We start from the raw sequence: 13,946 nt of genomic DNA on the forward strand, positions 1-13,946 counted from the left end.
TCATTTTCTAATCACCTTAACAAAACGATTTATAATTTAGGCTACTCAGTTTGGAAGATATGATTCTTTAGGTGTCACCTTTTGTTTCATTGTGTCAATTATGATTTATTTCATTAACCAAATCAGCAGGATCAATAGCTATTTTCTGCTAAAGCATAACTAAAATACAATTAAATGAAATCAAATTGTACGCTGCAGGGACAACAGTCGCTTATTGTCATTTACCTGAAGAAGTGTGTATACCTTAGAAATGACCACACGCAACACGGATGCTAATGTATTGAGCTGCAGTTTCTTTATTTTAACAACTTTGCATAGACACAAATATATAGTCCTGCGATTGTGATTTCTACTGGAGAGATGTCACGTCTAGTTTGGCTCCATCTCGCATATCCAGTTCAACTCAAGTTCATTGCAGTTTGCATTATACCATGTCCTCTTCGTATCAGAATAGTAATTCAAAGCAGCACAGTTCCCGCTCTGAGAGCCACTTCTGTTAGGCTGTCCAGTTCTCCAGTACCTTGAATAAATCAAAATCATCCAGAAAAAGAATTTAGTTCCACTATATTTGTTAGTCATGACAATAAAAATTCAAATCATAGTGATCAATAGTAAGTGTTGGCAGTCTGTGACATGCTTACACTGTTTCTGTCTCAGTCACATTGTTAACCCAGACCCATTTTTCTTCTGCCACTTCTTCCCTGAGGCCGATCCAGAAGCCGTTCTGCCACCACACATTGCCACTGTTCACCTTTCGATAGTTGTCACTCATGAGATGCTTTAAGAACGCACACACAGGAGTTAATACCTGAATTTCATAAATAGATCAAATAGACTTTAAAGTCCCTAAAAGGCCCTGAAGCTTTTTTTTTTTTATATCTATATATCAACTCATATAAACTCACATTTGATATGAGGGGCAGTTGAGGACTTCGACTGTGAACACAATATTGACATACTAGTTCGCAAACACTCACTCATTTACCCAGCCATCAGTTATGGAGCAACACTATCATTTCTTTAGAGTCGTGTTTCTGGCTACCAATGTTAGTCCAATATTCGCTCTCTTTTTAGTCTTTACCAGCTCCTGAGTGGAATATCTGGCTCGTTAACTGCTAAATGCTTCACTATGTTCCACTGTGTGGAGAAAACGGGCCTGTAAGTGGTGAGAGTGAACTGAAGCAGTAACTTTACGGACCGAACGGAGACGCCGAAGGAAGCTGTTGGCTTTGATTATAACTAGGTTCATAGGTTGATACATACGTACATAATAAAAACATCAGTTATAGCAGCTTTATTCATACAGAGATACGCTTAAAATTTCAAACCAATTTTTCAGGGGCTTTAGAGGAATATTTAAAAATAATGAATGCAGTCCAACATAAGTTAAATATTATTCAACACATTTTCATCAAAGATTCGATATTTGTTTTCAAGCCATCATGAAGGTCATTTTCTCCTACATACTAAACGTGAACAACTAACTCATGAAAAACTAACTTTATGCGACTTAAAAATCAGGTGTAGAGACATCCAAAGAAATGAGAGGTATCATTTCTTATCATCTTTTTTCTGAGGCTGAAGCCCTTTTCTTTATTTGTTTTTTGACCCACCTGCTCAGCCAAGTTATTGATCACAACCAGTTCGCCCCCTTGACTAATACAGTGTGCTCTGCTATCCAGCCAGTTCTTCTTGTTATCGTGCACAGAGTTAGAAAAAAAATAGCAGGATGATTGAAGAAAAATCCATCGTGGTTGGCACCTGTTACAGCTTCCCTCTGTTGCAACAAGAGATTGGAAAAAGTGAAAAATATCCTGTCAAAGGCTATTTTTGATATTCTCAACATTACATTACATAAATACATAAACTGCACATATGTTCCACAATTCCAACCATCACATTTTCTTTGTACTTGGACAGTTGCCACCGAAGACAGGTTGGAAGTCTGCCTTACCTAAAACAGTTTTATTACTCTTTAGCTTTGTCCTCTCTGTGAGTAGAGTCTCAATCTGTACCTGAAGACCATCACTGATGGTCTTCTTCTGCTTCACTTGCTCCTTCAGGTACAGGTGGCTGGCGCGCTCTTTGATTAATGCTGCGTGGGCCTCCAATTTAGCTCTGATGATACCGCTGTGGTTGCGGAGACGGTTCACCTCAGCAACAAGGGGTCCATTAGCGGAATAAGAAATCTGAATGTTTTTGGCTTTGGCACCTGAAGCATAAAAACTCATTGTAACAAACAGAAAGAAGAAGTGTGGAAAAATTTAGTGAAGTCAGTTGGTCAGTCCAGCACTTTGGTCCATACTGAAATATCTCTATTAAAAGTCCTAAAAGGATAAATCTTGATGACTGATTTCGGTGATCCGCTGACTTTTCCTCTAGCACCACCATTTCACTCACTCAATGAAATATGTCAACATTAAAGTAATGAACGGTCACAAAATTTTGTAGAGACATTCATTATTCACATAAGATGTTTTAATTATAAAAAATACTTGTTTAATACCAAATACCTACAAAAAAACTAATGACATTCCTTTTTGTTTGCTAATTAGCAAATGTTAGCATGCTAACACATTGATGGTGAACAGCTGTACCTGTTGTCTGTCTTACAACTTCCAATAAGAGCTACAAAAAGGATGCACCACCGTGACATTCACATTGTTTTAAATTTCATTTTATCATGTAGAGCTGAAACACTTAATCACTTAGTTGACCAGGAGAAAATTAATCAGCAACAATTCTGATAACGGATTCAATTTGCTAGCTCCAATCTTTGTCTTATATGACTGTAAGCTGAGCACATTTGGTTTAAGAACTGGTGTCCAGACAAAACAAACATCCTGAAGATGTCACCTTGGGCTCTGGGAACCTGTGATGATAAATTGTCTCTATTTTGTGACATTTTACAGGCCAAAATATCAGTCCATTAATCAATGAAGTATTAGTTACAGCCTATACTTTCATACCACATCAAATCCACTTGCTGCTTAAAATGTTTGTATCACATCATTCACTGGATATTGTGATATACAACAAATCTGTCTGCGATGGACACTCAACTAGATGCAGTACATTCAGTACCTGTACAGTACATTAACCAAGAGCTATGTGAGAAGATTTGAGAATGAAATTAATCTCTATGATTTGAAATCCAATTTTTCATATCCTTATTTTGAAATTGTGTAATGGATTTCACAGAAGAGCAACTGTACATCAGATATAGGCAACCAGCCGTTTCCTGTGAACTGTCATACTTACAATAGATCCCAGTAACAACAGCAGCTATCAGCAGAACAGCATTCAACAGGCCCAGACTCAGTATAACCAGTCGGTGGGGTGGAAACGCAGATCCACCTCCCTTTGTAAACAGACCTTGAAAATGTTCCTCTGAATTAAAATCTTAACAACGTATATCATCATAAGTAAGCCCTAAAGAGCATTATGTCAGTGACTTTTTTGCTATCTGATAGATTACAGGGGAATGCATTTATATTATCACAGTTTAAGTCATCACATTTTTGGTTTTGAACCATAAAATCTTTTTAAAATGATTACATTTTCACATACATTTGACATCAAAATCACTGAATCAGCTCAAGTTACACAGGGTCAGTTCAAGAGAGAGAAAAGAGTGAAGTGACAGTGTAAAAGATAGGTCAGAAGATTTGATTTTAAAGTGAATTGTACCTTGTCCAAATGCTTGACGTTGATAGCGCCTATGCCCATCTGTGCTGAAATGTTGAGAAACCTTTTGTTCGAATGACATTTCCTCCTCATGTTCTGAATATGACTGCGAGTTCTCCATTATACTAGTTAAAGTGGTGCCCATTGATCTGTTTGTCTCTTACTTATACCAGTGATAAGGCAGACGTGTGTGTTTGAACCCTGGTCTGGATGCCTTTGTGTGTCTGGAGTATAGTTGGTAAAAATATCAGACATACAGATTCATGTGTAGCTTGAGCTTTGGTTTAAAACTGCATTGTAGTATGATTTAATAGCACTGTTAATGCTAGTAGAACTGTGATACAGTTCAGTTTTACATTTAAATTTTCAAATATAATTGCCCTGTTCACTCTGTGCTTGTAAGCCTGTTTGCAGGCTGTTGCCTCACTTGAATTTATGAGGTGCTGATTAACAATTATGAAATTCAGAATTCATAGCAGAGAGGAATCAACGCAGCCTTCCATTTCTATACCTATTTGTCAGGATTGCTTTGCTGGCTATTTAAGAAACTTAACCTCTCTTAAAGGAACAGTTTCACATTGTCAACCTTATTTGCTTTCTTGCAGATAATTCGATTAGAAGATTGATACCATTTCCTTAACTGTATGGTTAATGTTACTGCCAGCAACTGGTTAGCTTAGCTTAGTGCAACAACCGGAAACACGGGGGAGCAGCTAGCTTGCCAGAATCGAATGATACAACATGTTAATCAATGAGCTTTAGAACTTTAGATTTTGTTACTGTCAAATACAGACTAGCCGTTTCCAGTCTTTATGCTAAACTAAGCTATCTGGCTAGCAGCAGTAGCTTCATATATGAGTTGCAGAGCTAAAGATACTGACTAAACAAACTACCTCCACTGTAAATCAATGCCGCTCTCTAACAGTTCATACTTAAAAATGGGTTTATGTTTTATAATAATGACCAATAAATTATTTTTTAATTCTTTACAGATCAAATATAAATAAATATAAATTTTACCCAGTTCTTTAAATATTAACTTACTGTTACAAGTGCAGACTTGATGGCCCATTAAAACCTGATGAAGCAATAAGTGTTCTTAAATACATACTAACAACATCTTATAGCAACTGTATAAAGATTTTTTATTCATTAAAATTCATCTTTACTACACTGCAGTGTTAGCAATCAGACATCAGTACATATAGCAGTTATTAAAATGCTGAAAGTTTGTTACAGTTTTTAGTTTATTAATCTGAGCTCACAGAGATTTTTGTAATAGTAACATACACATGTGTGCAGTATGTAGATGCCCAAACCAGTGATTTGGAAAAGATTCTGTTAGTTTGCGTGCAAATGCAGTAAACATAGGCTAATCTTCTAATTCATAGTGCTTTTTCGCAAATCCATTTCATTGTGGCACTACAGCTGACATCGTTCCAAGCCTTGAAGAAGTTTTCTCTGGGGTACACGGCTGCACAGTCCTCATCATCGATATCATTTGGTTCATCATCATTCCAGTACCTGGAGCACACCATAGGTTAGTCTACAGAGACATAGTATTTGCTTTCTCTGAGTTCACATTTTGCACCCCCGTCCCATATTCAAAGCATTTATTTCAATGGACAAGAAACTGCTGTCACAAATGAATGAGAGTCAAAAAGAAAAAACACTGCAAATTAGTCATTAAAATCATCTGTCAGCAAGCCCGTGGTTGACTCATAGGTCTCTCAGATGAATTTTCAAATCCTTGAAATTGTTTCCCATCGCTTTATAAAACCTTGAGCTAAAATTAGTTTTCCCAATGTCCAGGTGGCCTATCATGTCTGTTCATGTCACATTGGTCTGAAAAAGAACTTGAGGACACTATTTTTGTCAAAGTTACATTATTTTATGGCAACTGAGCTGTGAGAACAGACTGTGTATAGCAGACATATTGCTGCTTGTGGTTAAGGTACAGCAGATAAAATACAACCCCTTCTTGCTCAAAATAATAATGCAGGAGGATCCAATCAATTACTAGGAATTTCCTTGTAAAATAAAAATGAATCTCGGGAATCTTCACCACATAACTGGCTGTACCAGAAATGGACCCAGCATGTGACGTTACGTTGAAAATGTCCTATAAAAACTGGCTCTTGTTTTATGCATTTTTCAAAACATATTTTACCCTTACCCTTCAATTAATACTGTTCCATCAAACCATTTCCAGGTCCCTTCCTCGTGCACATCTCTCAGTCCAATCCAGAAGCCATTGAAGGGTTTAGAGCGGTCAACATTTTTCCTCAAGAGATTTACAGTTGCGTTCTAACAAATAGAAAATACAAACGTGATTTTAAAAAAACATCTTTGTTAAATTGAAATTTTATATAAACTGGGTTGCAAAGAAATGTCAAACAACCTCTTTGTCTTTGCTGTCTATGACTATAAGATCACCACCGTATGTCTGGCAGAATGCTCTGGCTTTATACCAGGTTTTAAATCCAGAAATCACAGAGAAGGGGAAGTAATAACATGCCATGTTCATCAATATCCATCCTGGTGGACAGTGTCTGCAGCCATCAGCTATTGCCAAAGAAAATAAGAGTGAATAACACAAGTATACAAAACATATATATATATAGATATATATATCTATATATATATACACTGTGGCTCATAAAGTTGGAATAAAATCTTTTTTACCTCTTTCCATGAAATGATTGTGACAATGTGATTTATTCTTGACAGATAAAGTGTATATCTTCTCAAAACTTTAGTAGTCAGTCTCTTCAAAACATATCACAATGGAAATGGAGCCACAATGAAACCGCAATTACACTGAAAACAAAATTATTCCAACTTTATGGGCAACAGTGTATATATAAAAAACATATCAGTATGCTATCAATACATATGATATACAATAATGTAAAACAGGTCTCACAAATCATTGGTAAGTGGGATCTCATTGATGCAATGTCATTTGTAATTTTATCAATCTGCTGTACGTAGTCATCCTTTCTTTTCGTCTCGTGTTCATGCTCCCAGTTGGTTTGTGTCTGTCGACTCCTCTCACTGTCCAGCTGCTTATTGGCATTTTTCATGGTTTCAGTCGCAGTTTTGTAAGTGTCCTTGAGTTTGTTCAACTCATTTTCGATGTGTTCTGTATCATCGATTGTGAGGCGGGTATCCGTGAGTTTGTTGTCTGTTATTGTTAAAGACAAACAGTGTTAAACAGTCTCTCTCTCTGTCTCTCAACTCATCTTAAGCACCTTTAAAAAGTATTTGAAGTATTTACAGGAGATTAATGCACTCCAGAATTATTAGTATCCTGCACATGCCATGGGATTTAAGCATGAACACAAAAATTGTGTATCCAGCCCCCAAACGTATTCAGTATTCATATTTGTTAAGCTGCTGCACAAATACAGTATATACATGATCTATCAATCAGACTCGTTTTTCTAGAAAATAGAAAGATTTTTTTTTTTTTTTTTAAATGTCCACCATTTCTGTACACAGTTTCATCAAAGGCAGAGCTGAAACAATTTGATTAATTATTTGTTGATCAACAGAAAACTACTTAAATTTGAACTACATAAATGTTAAAAATTCTTTGTTAAACATTAATATGGAGGTCAAACAAAACAAGCAACAGGCTACAGAGATATAAGCTCAGGCTAAAGCTGCAATGGTCAAACAATTGATTAGCCCATGGACAAAAAATGAATCAGTAACTATTTTGTAAACGGATTCATCACTTAAGTCAGTTTTCAAGCAAAAACGCCTGGTTTCCTTCTTCCCAAATGTGAGAATTTACTGCTTACATGAACTGTGTTGGACAAAACATTATACTTGATGACATCAACTTGGGCTCCTGGAAATTGTAATGAACATTTTCCGTTATTTTCAGATATAACATACAAGTGATTAATTGATGCATCCAGAAACATTCAGAAATATTGACTTACAGTGGACCCCCAGGCTGATATCAACTATCAGTAGAACAGCAGCGAGTAGCACCAGGATCACTGCAGCCAGCTTGGCCTGTCTCCCAAGTGCCATATTGGACATGGACACTAGACAGAGATAATGTATCAATATCATGAATCCAGAAACTGTATCAAACTATACTAACAATACACTTATTATCAGAATGGTACATATTCTAAAATGATGTGCTCACCACTAGTTGAGTCTATATACTGTATTCTTTATTTCATAAGCTAGCTTCATAGAGACATGCAAACAGATGGACCAGATGATAACTTACTATACCTTGTAGCCTTTTTTGCCTAGAGGGGGTGGAGGGGGGATGCTCCTCGTCGCACAAGTCCTCTTGACAAATCAGTGTGTTTAATCCGCCATCGAAATTATTATCTGAGACTGAGACTCTCCTCTCCATTCTGACTATTCAGATCAGTTGTATGAGAGCACATGCAAAAGATGATTTGTCAGGACGTTGCCTTGTTCTGGTACTTGATGCTGACAATGCTGAGCTCAGCAATAGATTCATCTTGATCAAATTTCAGTTAGTGTCATATATGCGGAAAGAGAAGTGAAATTACTGGTAATTTCACAACTAAATCCATGTAATGTTTCTGGTTCCTGTTATGAAATGAATCAAAGTAAATACCCAAGTAGAAGCCTAATACAGAGGTCTGTAGAATGAACAAGTATCTTAATAGAAAGATTGAAACATGCTCTACTAAAGCAATGACACATGAGGGCATAATGAGGGCCTTATGGTGGATTCTACCTTCATTGTTTCAGCGGATACTTACTTGGTGTATATTCCTAAATTAATTTCTCTGTATTCAAATTACCATGTAGCAAACCTGTGGCTGTCATTTCACATAATCTCACAACTTAATACGGCTAAGAATCTTAACCCTAAGAGTTTCCATGTAACATGCTGCAGAGGGTTAATCAAACTCTGCATATTACCTCATCACATTAAAGGCCATGGAACTCGTAACTCAAATCATTTTCAAAACAAATGCCCCTGTTTTAAATGAATGTGTTTAATCCCTAAAATCATGCAGCCATGTTAAATACTGTTTATTTTTGTGTAGTGCTTCTCATTTGAGTCCGATTTCATATTTATCATCTTGTTACCGAAGAGCAGTCAGCTGAGTGAGTGTGAACTTGGAAGTTTGCTGTAGAAAATCATTTGAAATTTATCTCCATTTGGTTGAATAATCCAGCCCCACTTGTGTGTGTGTGTGTGTGTGTCCTCTGAAACCATGCTGTCAGTATATGTTCCCCTGCTTTACTATTTAGTATCCCACTCCTTTGCTCTCCAGAAATAGATATTTCCTGGTTAACAATAAATAAAAAAAGAAACCCTCTCCTGCAGAATAACAGCCAGTGGTGTGGACTTGGTGACAACTGTTAGAGCACAGTGGAAAAAAAGTCTCCGAGACGTAACACACATTTAAAGTTATTTTATTAAAGCCATTTACAAGCATGTGCCTGTGTTTTCTGCTTCAGCGGTATGTCAGGAATGTATCCACAGTTTATTTTGATGGCATTTCACATATCCAGCTTATCTTTTTCCTCTGGCAGTTTCCATCATACCGGGTCTTCCAGGGATTAGAGGAACTATGAACGGCAACAGCACAGTCCTCTCCCTGATGTCCTTGGTCGTTTGGTTCTCCTTCCATCCAGTACCTGAGATCATAAAAAAATGTTTTTAAAAGTTTGTTTTGTTTAATCAATAATATTTCAAAATCAGTACAATATTAACAGTCTGTGGCTCTCACCTCTGTTCCACCTCGGTGACATTATTAATCCAGACCCACGTCCCCTCTGTCCCTGTGTCACTGAGACCGATCCAGAATCCACTGTCCCACACGTTACGGTTACCTTTCATGGTTTCTATCGTGTCACTCAGAAATGTCTGTAAGCAAACAAAGGAGTTGATATTTTCAAAAATTCACAAATATTCATTTCACCCTTATTGACACTGTGTGTTCTCAACAGTATTGCCCCCTCATCCTTATTAGTTCACAGCCCACCTGCTCCTCAGGGTTATCAATCACAACCAGGTCGGCTCCACGGCTGATACAGTCCGCTCTGCTATCTGGCCAGTTCTTCTTGACAGTGGAGGATTCAGTGTAAGAAAAGAAATAGCAGGTTGAGTTGAGAAGATTCCACATAGGGAGGCATCTACCGCAGGTTCCCTCTGGGAAAAACAAAAGACTTCTGGTCACTTTAGGCGTTTTTCAGTTTTTATAACTAAAAACTGTTTTAATAAACTATAATACAACTCAGTCTCACCCAAAGCTGATATATTGGACTGCAGGGTTGTCTTCTCTGCTCGCAGTCCCTCGATCTGTTTCTGATAACCGTTATTCATGGTCTTCAGCTGCTGAATTTGCACCTTTAGCTGTGCATGGCTTTTGATCTCCCTCTGTAGTTCCTTCTTGGCCTCCTCTTCGGCCTCGATCACGTCGCTGTGGTTGCTACGGAGATAGTTCAGCTCGTCGATGAGCTGTGTTGCAGCTGAGTGGGAAACCTGGAGTGAACCCTGTTTGACCCTGGCACCTGAAGAAGTGAAAGCAGAATGTCACAAAGACAAAAACAATTGTCTTAAAACAATGTGAAGTGAATCTTCACAGTTCTACATTTGTTACAGACAAGAAGAGTAAGGGCAAAAGCTGACAACACTGTAGGTTTATCATACACTACCTGACAAACTCCTCAGAAACCCTCATGAAACCTAATGCCAACATCTGAGTAATGATCTGAAATGTTACATAACATAATTATATTGACATACAGTACATCTAAACGTTATATAATACACGTAATCATACTGATTTGCAATGATTTGCAATTTGTAAAGCACCCTGAAAAAAAGCCTCACGTGGTTAGCAGTTTGGCTCCTGAGATGGCAATGAGTGGTCGGTCCACCACTTTCATCCAGACTGAAATATCTAACTAATATCTAACTAATGAAGACATTTACATCTGGGGGTCGTCAGGGACATTATCTAGAATTACCATGCATATACATATGAAACTAGAGTCATTTACATACTATACTGAAAACCTCACACACATACTGAAACCCTCAGACATACACAACTGAAAAGTACATAGAGTGTACAAAAAAAAGGAAACAAACAAAAACCATAGGCTTCAACCAAAACGCCTCTTGCTCAATCACAATATTATAAGGGAGAATTTCAGGTGTGTACATGAGAACATTTCACTAGTATGTGTGCAAGCTTTTCATGTATATGTGTGAGGTTTCACTGGTGTACTTTTTAAGTCGTTTGTGTGAGAGGAGTTCCGAAGTACATGCAAAAGGTTGAACTAGTTTATATGAGTTTTTATGAGGTTTTCAGTTGTGTATGTGAGAGGGTTTCACTAATGTGTGTAAAATCTTTTCACTTGTATGTGTGTGAGGTTTTCAGTATAGTATCTGAATGAGTATGATTTCATATGTGTATATGCATGGTCAGTCTAGATAATGCCCCAGGCGGCCCCTCATATTTACGGTTCCTACATGATAAATACAACTGACTTTGGTGATGCCCTGACTTTTCATTTAGCACCAACAGCAGATCAAAGTTTTTACCTGCTCATTGATAAGCACCGAGTTGATGGGGACATTTGTTGTTTTGAGTGAACTATCTTGACAATATTTATTAGCATGGAGTCTGTTACAGACATTTGGTTTTTGGTCGGTGAAATAGCTGTAAAACTAATGGCATTCCCATCAGCCTTGGGTTTGGGTTTAGTGCTAATTAGCAAATGTTCAAATGCTAACATGGTAAACTAAGATGGTGAACATGGTAAACATTAGTTGTGTCACAGTTTCATATAACATACAAAATTGTATGCAGTATATACTATATATTTATCTTTATACTCTCCACTCTCTACCATCCTTAACAGGAAATGCAATAAAGCACAAAAAGTAATCGAACCATAACCTCAAATAATCCCTGCAAGAAAAATGTCGAAAAGAAATGGTTACCTTTTGTTTCGAGTGTGTCCCTAGTTCATCCTTTGTTTTACAATATGTCTAGAAGTTTCACTTCCCTTCGTCCTCAAAATAATGGTTTAGCAAGGTTGCAACATTTCCCCATTTCTATTTGATTTGTCAGCAAGATATTCTTCACAAATCAACACCACTTTTTTGATTTTTGAAACCTAAATACATTCACCAGAAGTAAAAAGCTCACATTAGGCTATAAATGAATAAAAAACCATGGTTGCATGAGTTCAGTGTCACCACCACTTACTTTCCAACTTGTTATTTGGTTTGATGCGACTTTCCTCTTCCTTTCTGACTTTTACAAAGTCAGTAGTTTGCAGGTGCACGAGTATAGTACACAGTATAGTAGCTGTAAAGGCTGACTGGTGCATAGATGGTGGTTTAATGTCTCAGGCAACCAGTCTCAAAAAGCATAAAAAAAGATCACAAATAGGTTATTTACTGTCATGTGTAATAGAATAAAACATGAAAATGTCTTGAGCTTGTGTTGACCACAAGCTAGATGATGTTTTAAGAAACCCATAGACTTCAGGACGAGGGAACTGGAATTTCAGAAATGCTAACTTATATCCAGGTTTTAGGACTCGTTCTTGCAGTAGGGTGGTTTCATGGCCTACACTTTAATTATTTTTAGATAACACTCTTCACAAACCCTTATGAAACCTAATAGACAACATGTGGGTAGCGCAGTATGATGTGAAATTTGATTCGAATTTACCATGAGATTATGCTGCATGAAACAAAATCAAAGCATTCTGATATAAATGTAAAATAAGCACTAAACCTGGTGTGTTTAGGGTCGATTGAAGTTAGTCAAACACTGTGAAACGCCTCAGAGGAGAGAAATGGTTTCATCTTCACATGAACTGTCATACTCACAGTTAATCCCAAGAACAACAGCAACTATCAGCAGAACAAAGTTCAGCAGTCCCAGACACAGAATAGCCCATCGATTAAATCCAACTCCACCTGTGAATATTGTCATTTTTGAGCTTTGTCAAATGGATTTTTTCAATACTTTTGACCACAATAAATCTGGTCTCACCCATTTTATTGAGATGGTGGAAGAGGAATCAGCAGATGTAGCAAATAAATCCAAACCTATCAATTTGGGTGAAGTGACCCTTGCAATAACATTTTTGCTGATTTAAAATCACATTTTTTAAATAGAGTACGATAGGTGATAACTATGATAAATATAATTTTATAGAAAAAAAAACATAGAGGCTTGGTAGTAAGACTTAGCCTAACACATTATCCTCGGCAACGCTCTTCATTCAGTAACATTTGAATAATAATAACATTTAGCTACTTAATGATCTACTTTCATGGCTGACCAACAGGTTCATGTGCTGAAGGAAGTGAGGAAACATGGAGAAGAAATACGAAATGTGTTAGTCGCTGTTGAAGATTTTAAAGTCTTACCATTGCGAGAGTGAAAAGTTGCATCACTATTGAAGAAAACTTGAGAAAACTTTGGTATGAATGATATTTTCTGCCCATTATCTGTCCTCCCCAGTGGATTCTCCATTGCAGTACTGTAGGTACTTCCCGAAGACCTGTATGACTTCTCCTTTTGTAATTGCCAAGAGGATGAGAGAACTGAGAGTGAATCAACCCCTAAATAACTGTTCATTAGTCAGTAATGTCGAGTGCTTTGCAGATGTTTTCTTAAGAGAATCAAATGTATCTGGGAGAACACGGGATGATTTTCAGGATCGGAAGGTTTTGTGTGTCTGAGTGTGTGTGCATGTGTCCGTCCTACTCTTGAACAGCCTTTTTGATTCTGGATGAGTCTACTGTCATGCTAGCACCACATACTAAGGCACAGTAGTGCGTGCTTTGAGCTTAATGCTAAACATCAGCATGCTAACATGTTGAGGCTGTTGGGAATATCATCAGTGTGGCATTAATTCATCCTTTCACACACTCACAGAGGTCAGTTTAGTCATATTTAATACTGAAGTCATTGTAGACATTTTAAAATGTAAATAGCTGAGTACAACGCAGCTGCATTAGACAACTTGGACATCAATCTAACTTGGTAAACTTTTTGTGCTCATATAAAACAACCAAACAAGTATAATCTCTTGCAGGGTAGCTACTGGCAGTGGATACAGATGTCTGTAAGTATACAACATAATGACTAAAATACTAAAGCTAAAATACTGTCAGAATATTTTCAAGTGAAAAATGCCCAGAAGCATAACACACACCATAAATGGTATTTTATTCAAGATAGTTTGAAATATATGCTCATGTTTTC

General features: G+C 37.1%; 3 protein-coding genes across 4 annotated transcripts in view; all 3 read right to left on the bottom strand.

Annotated features, from left to right (window-relative positions):
- Positions 1-273: 273 nt before the first annotated feature.
- LOC111663148 (C-type lectin domain family 3 member A-like) lies at positions 274-3,853 on the bottom strand. The gene is made up of 6 exons (XM_023417228.2): positions 3,691-3,853; positions 3,262-3,375; positions 1,955-2,212; positions 1,614-1,777; positions 642-778; positions 274-520 (listed from the first exon to the last, which is right to left on the bottom strand). Exons 1-6 carry the CDS (start codon positions 3,830-3,832, stop codon positions 370-372), a joined length of 966 nt encoding a protein of 321 aa, XP_023272996.1. The 5' UTR covers positions 3,833-3,853; the 3' UTR covers positions 274-369.
- A 962-nt stretch (positions 3,854-4,815) lies between these two features.
- Positions 4,816-8,159, bottom strand: LOC111663214 (uncharacterized). Its single transcript, XM_023417327.2, has 6 exons — positions 7,948-8,159; positions 7,641-7,748; positions 6,614-6,874; positions 6,089-6,252; positions 5,864-5,994; positions 4,816-5,211 (listed from the first exon to the last, which is right to left on the bottom strand). The coding sequence occupies exons 1-6, from the start codon at positions 8,072-8,074 to the stop codon at positions 5,073-5,075; spliced, it is 930 nt and encodes a 309-aa protein (XP_023273095.1). The 5' UTR covers positions 8,075-8,159; the 3' UTR covers positions 4,816-5,072.
- Positions 8,160-9,101: 942 nt separating this feature from the next.
- LOC111663154 (uncharacterized) overlaps positions 9,102-13,946 on the bottom strand; it is a 7,491-nt gene continuing 2,646 nt past the window's right edge. The window contains exons 1-6 of one of the 2 annotated variants that reach the window (XM_023417234.2): positions 13,106-13,296; positions 12,560-12,649; positions 9,952-10,218; positions 9,690-9,856; positions 9,435-9,571; positions 9,102-9,342 (exon numbers count right to left, since the gene is read on the bottom strand). In XM_023417234.2, coding sequence (XP_023273002.1) covers positions 9,189-9,342; positions 9,435-9,571; positions 9,690-9,856; positions 9,952-10,218; positions 12,560-12,649; positions 13,106-13,211 — 921 coding nt within the window. In that variant the 5' untranslated portion in view covers positions 13,212-13,296 and the 3' untranslated portion in view covers positions 9,102-9,188. Of the gene's footprint in view, positions 9,343-9,434; positions 9,572-9,689; positions 9,857-9,951; positions 10,219-12,559; positions 12,650-13,105; positions 13,297-13,946 lie in introns of those variants that run through there. The other variant, XM_087176904.1, reaches the window with a different exon arrangement.

The sequence above is a fragment of the Seriola lalandi genome, unplaced genomic scaffold (genome assembly GCF_002814215.2).
Source record: "Seriola lalandi dorsalis isolate HSWRI2012SDOR001 ecotype SW California unplaced genomic scaffold, Sedor1 jcf7180002054573, whole genome shotgun sequence".
Classification (NCBI taxonomy): Eukaryota; Metazoa; Chordata; class Actinopteri; order Carangiformes; family Carangidae; genus Seriola; species Seriola lalandi.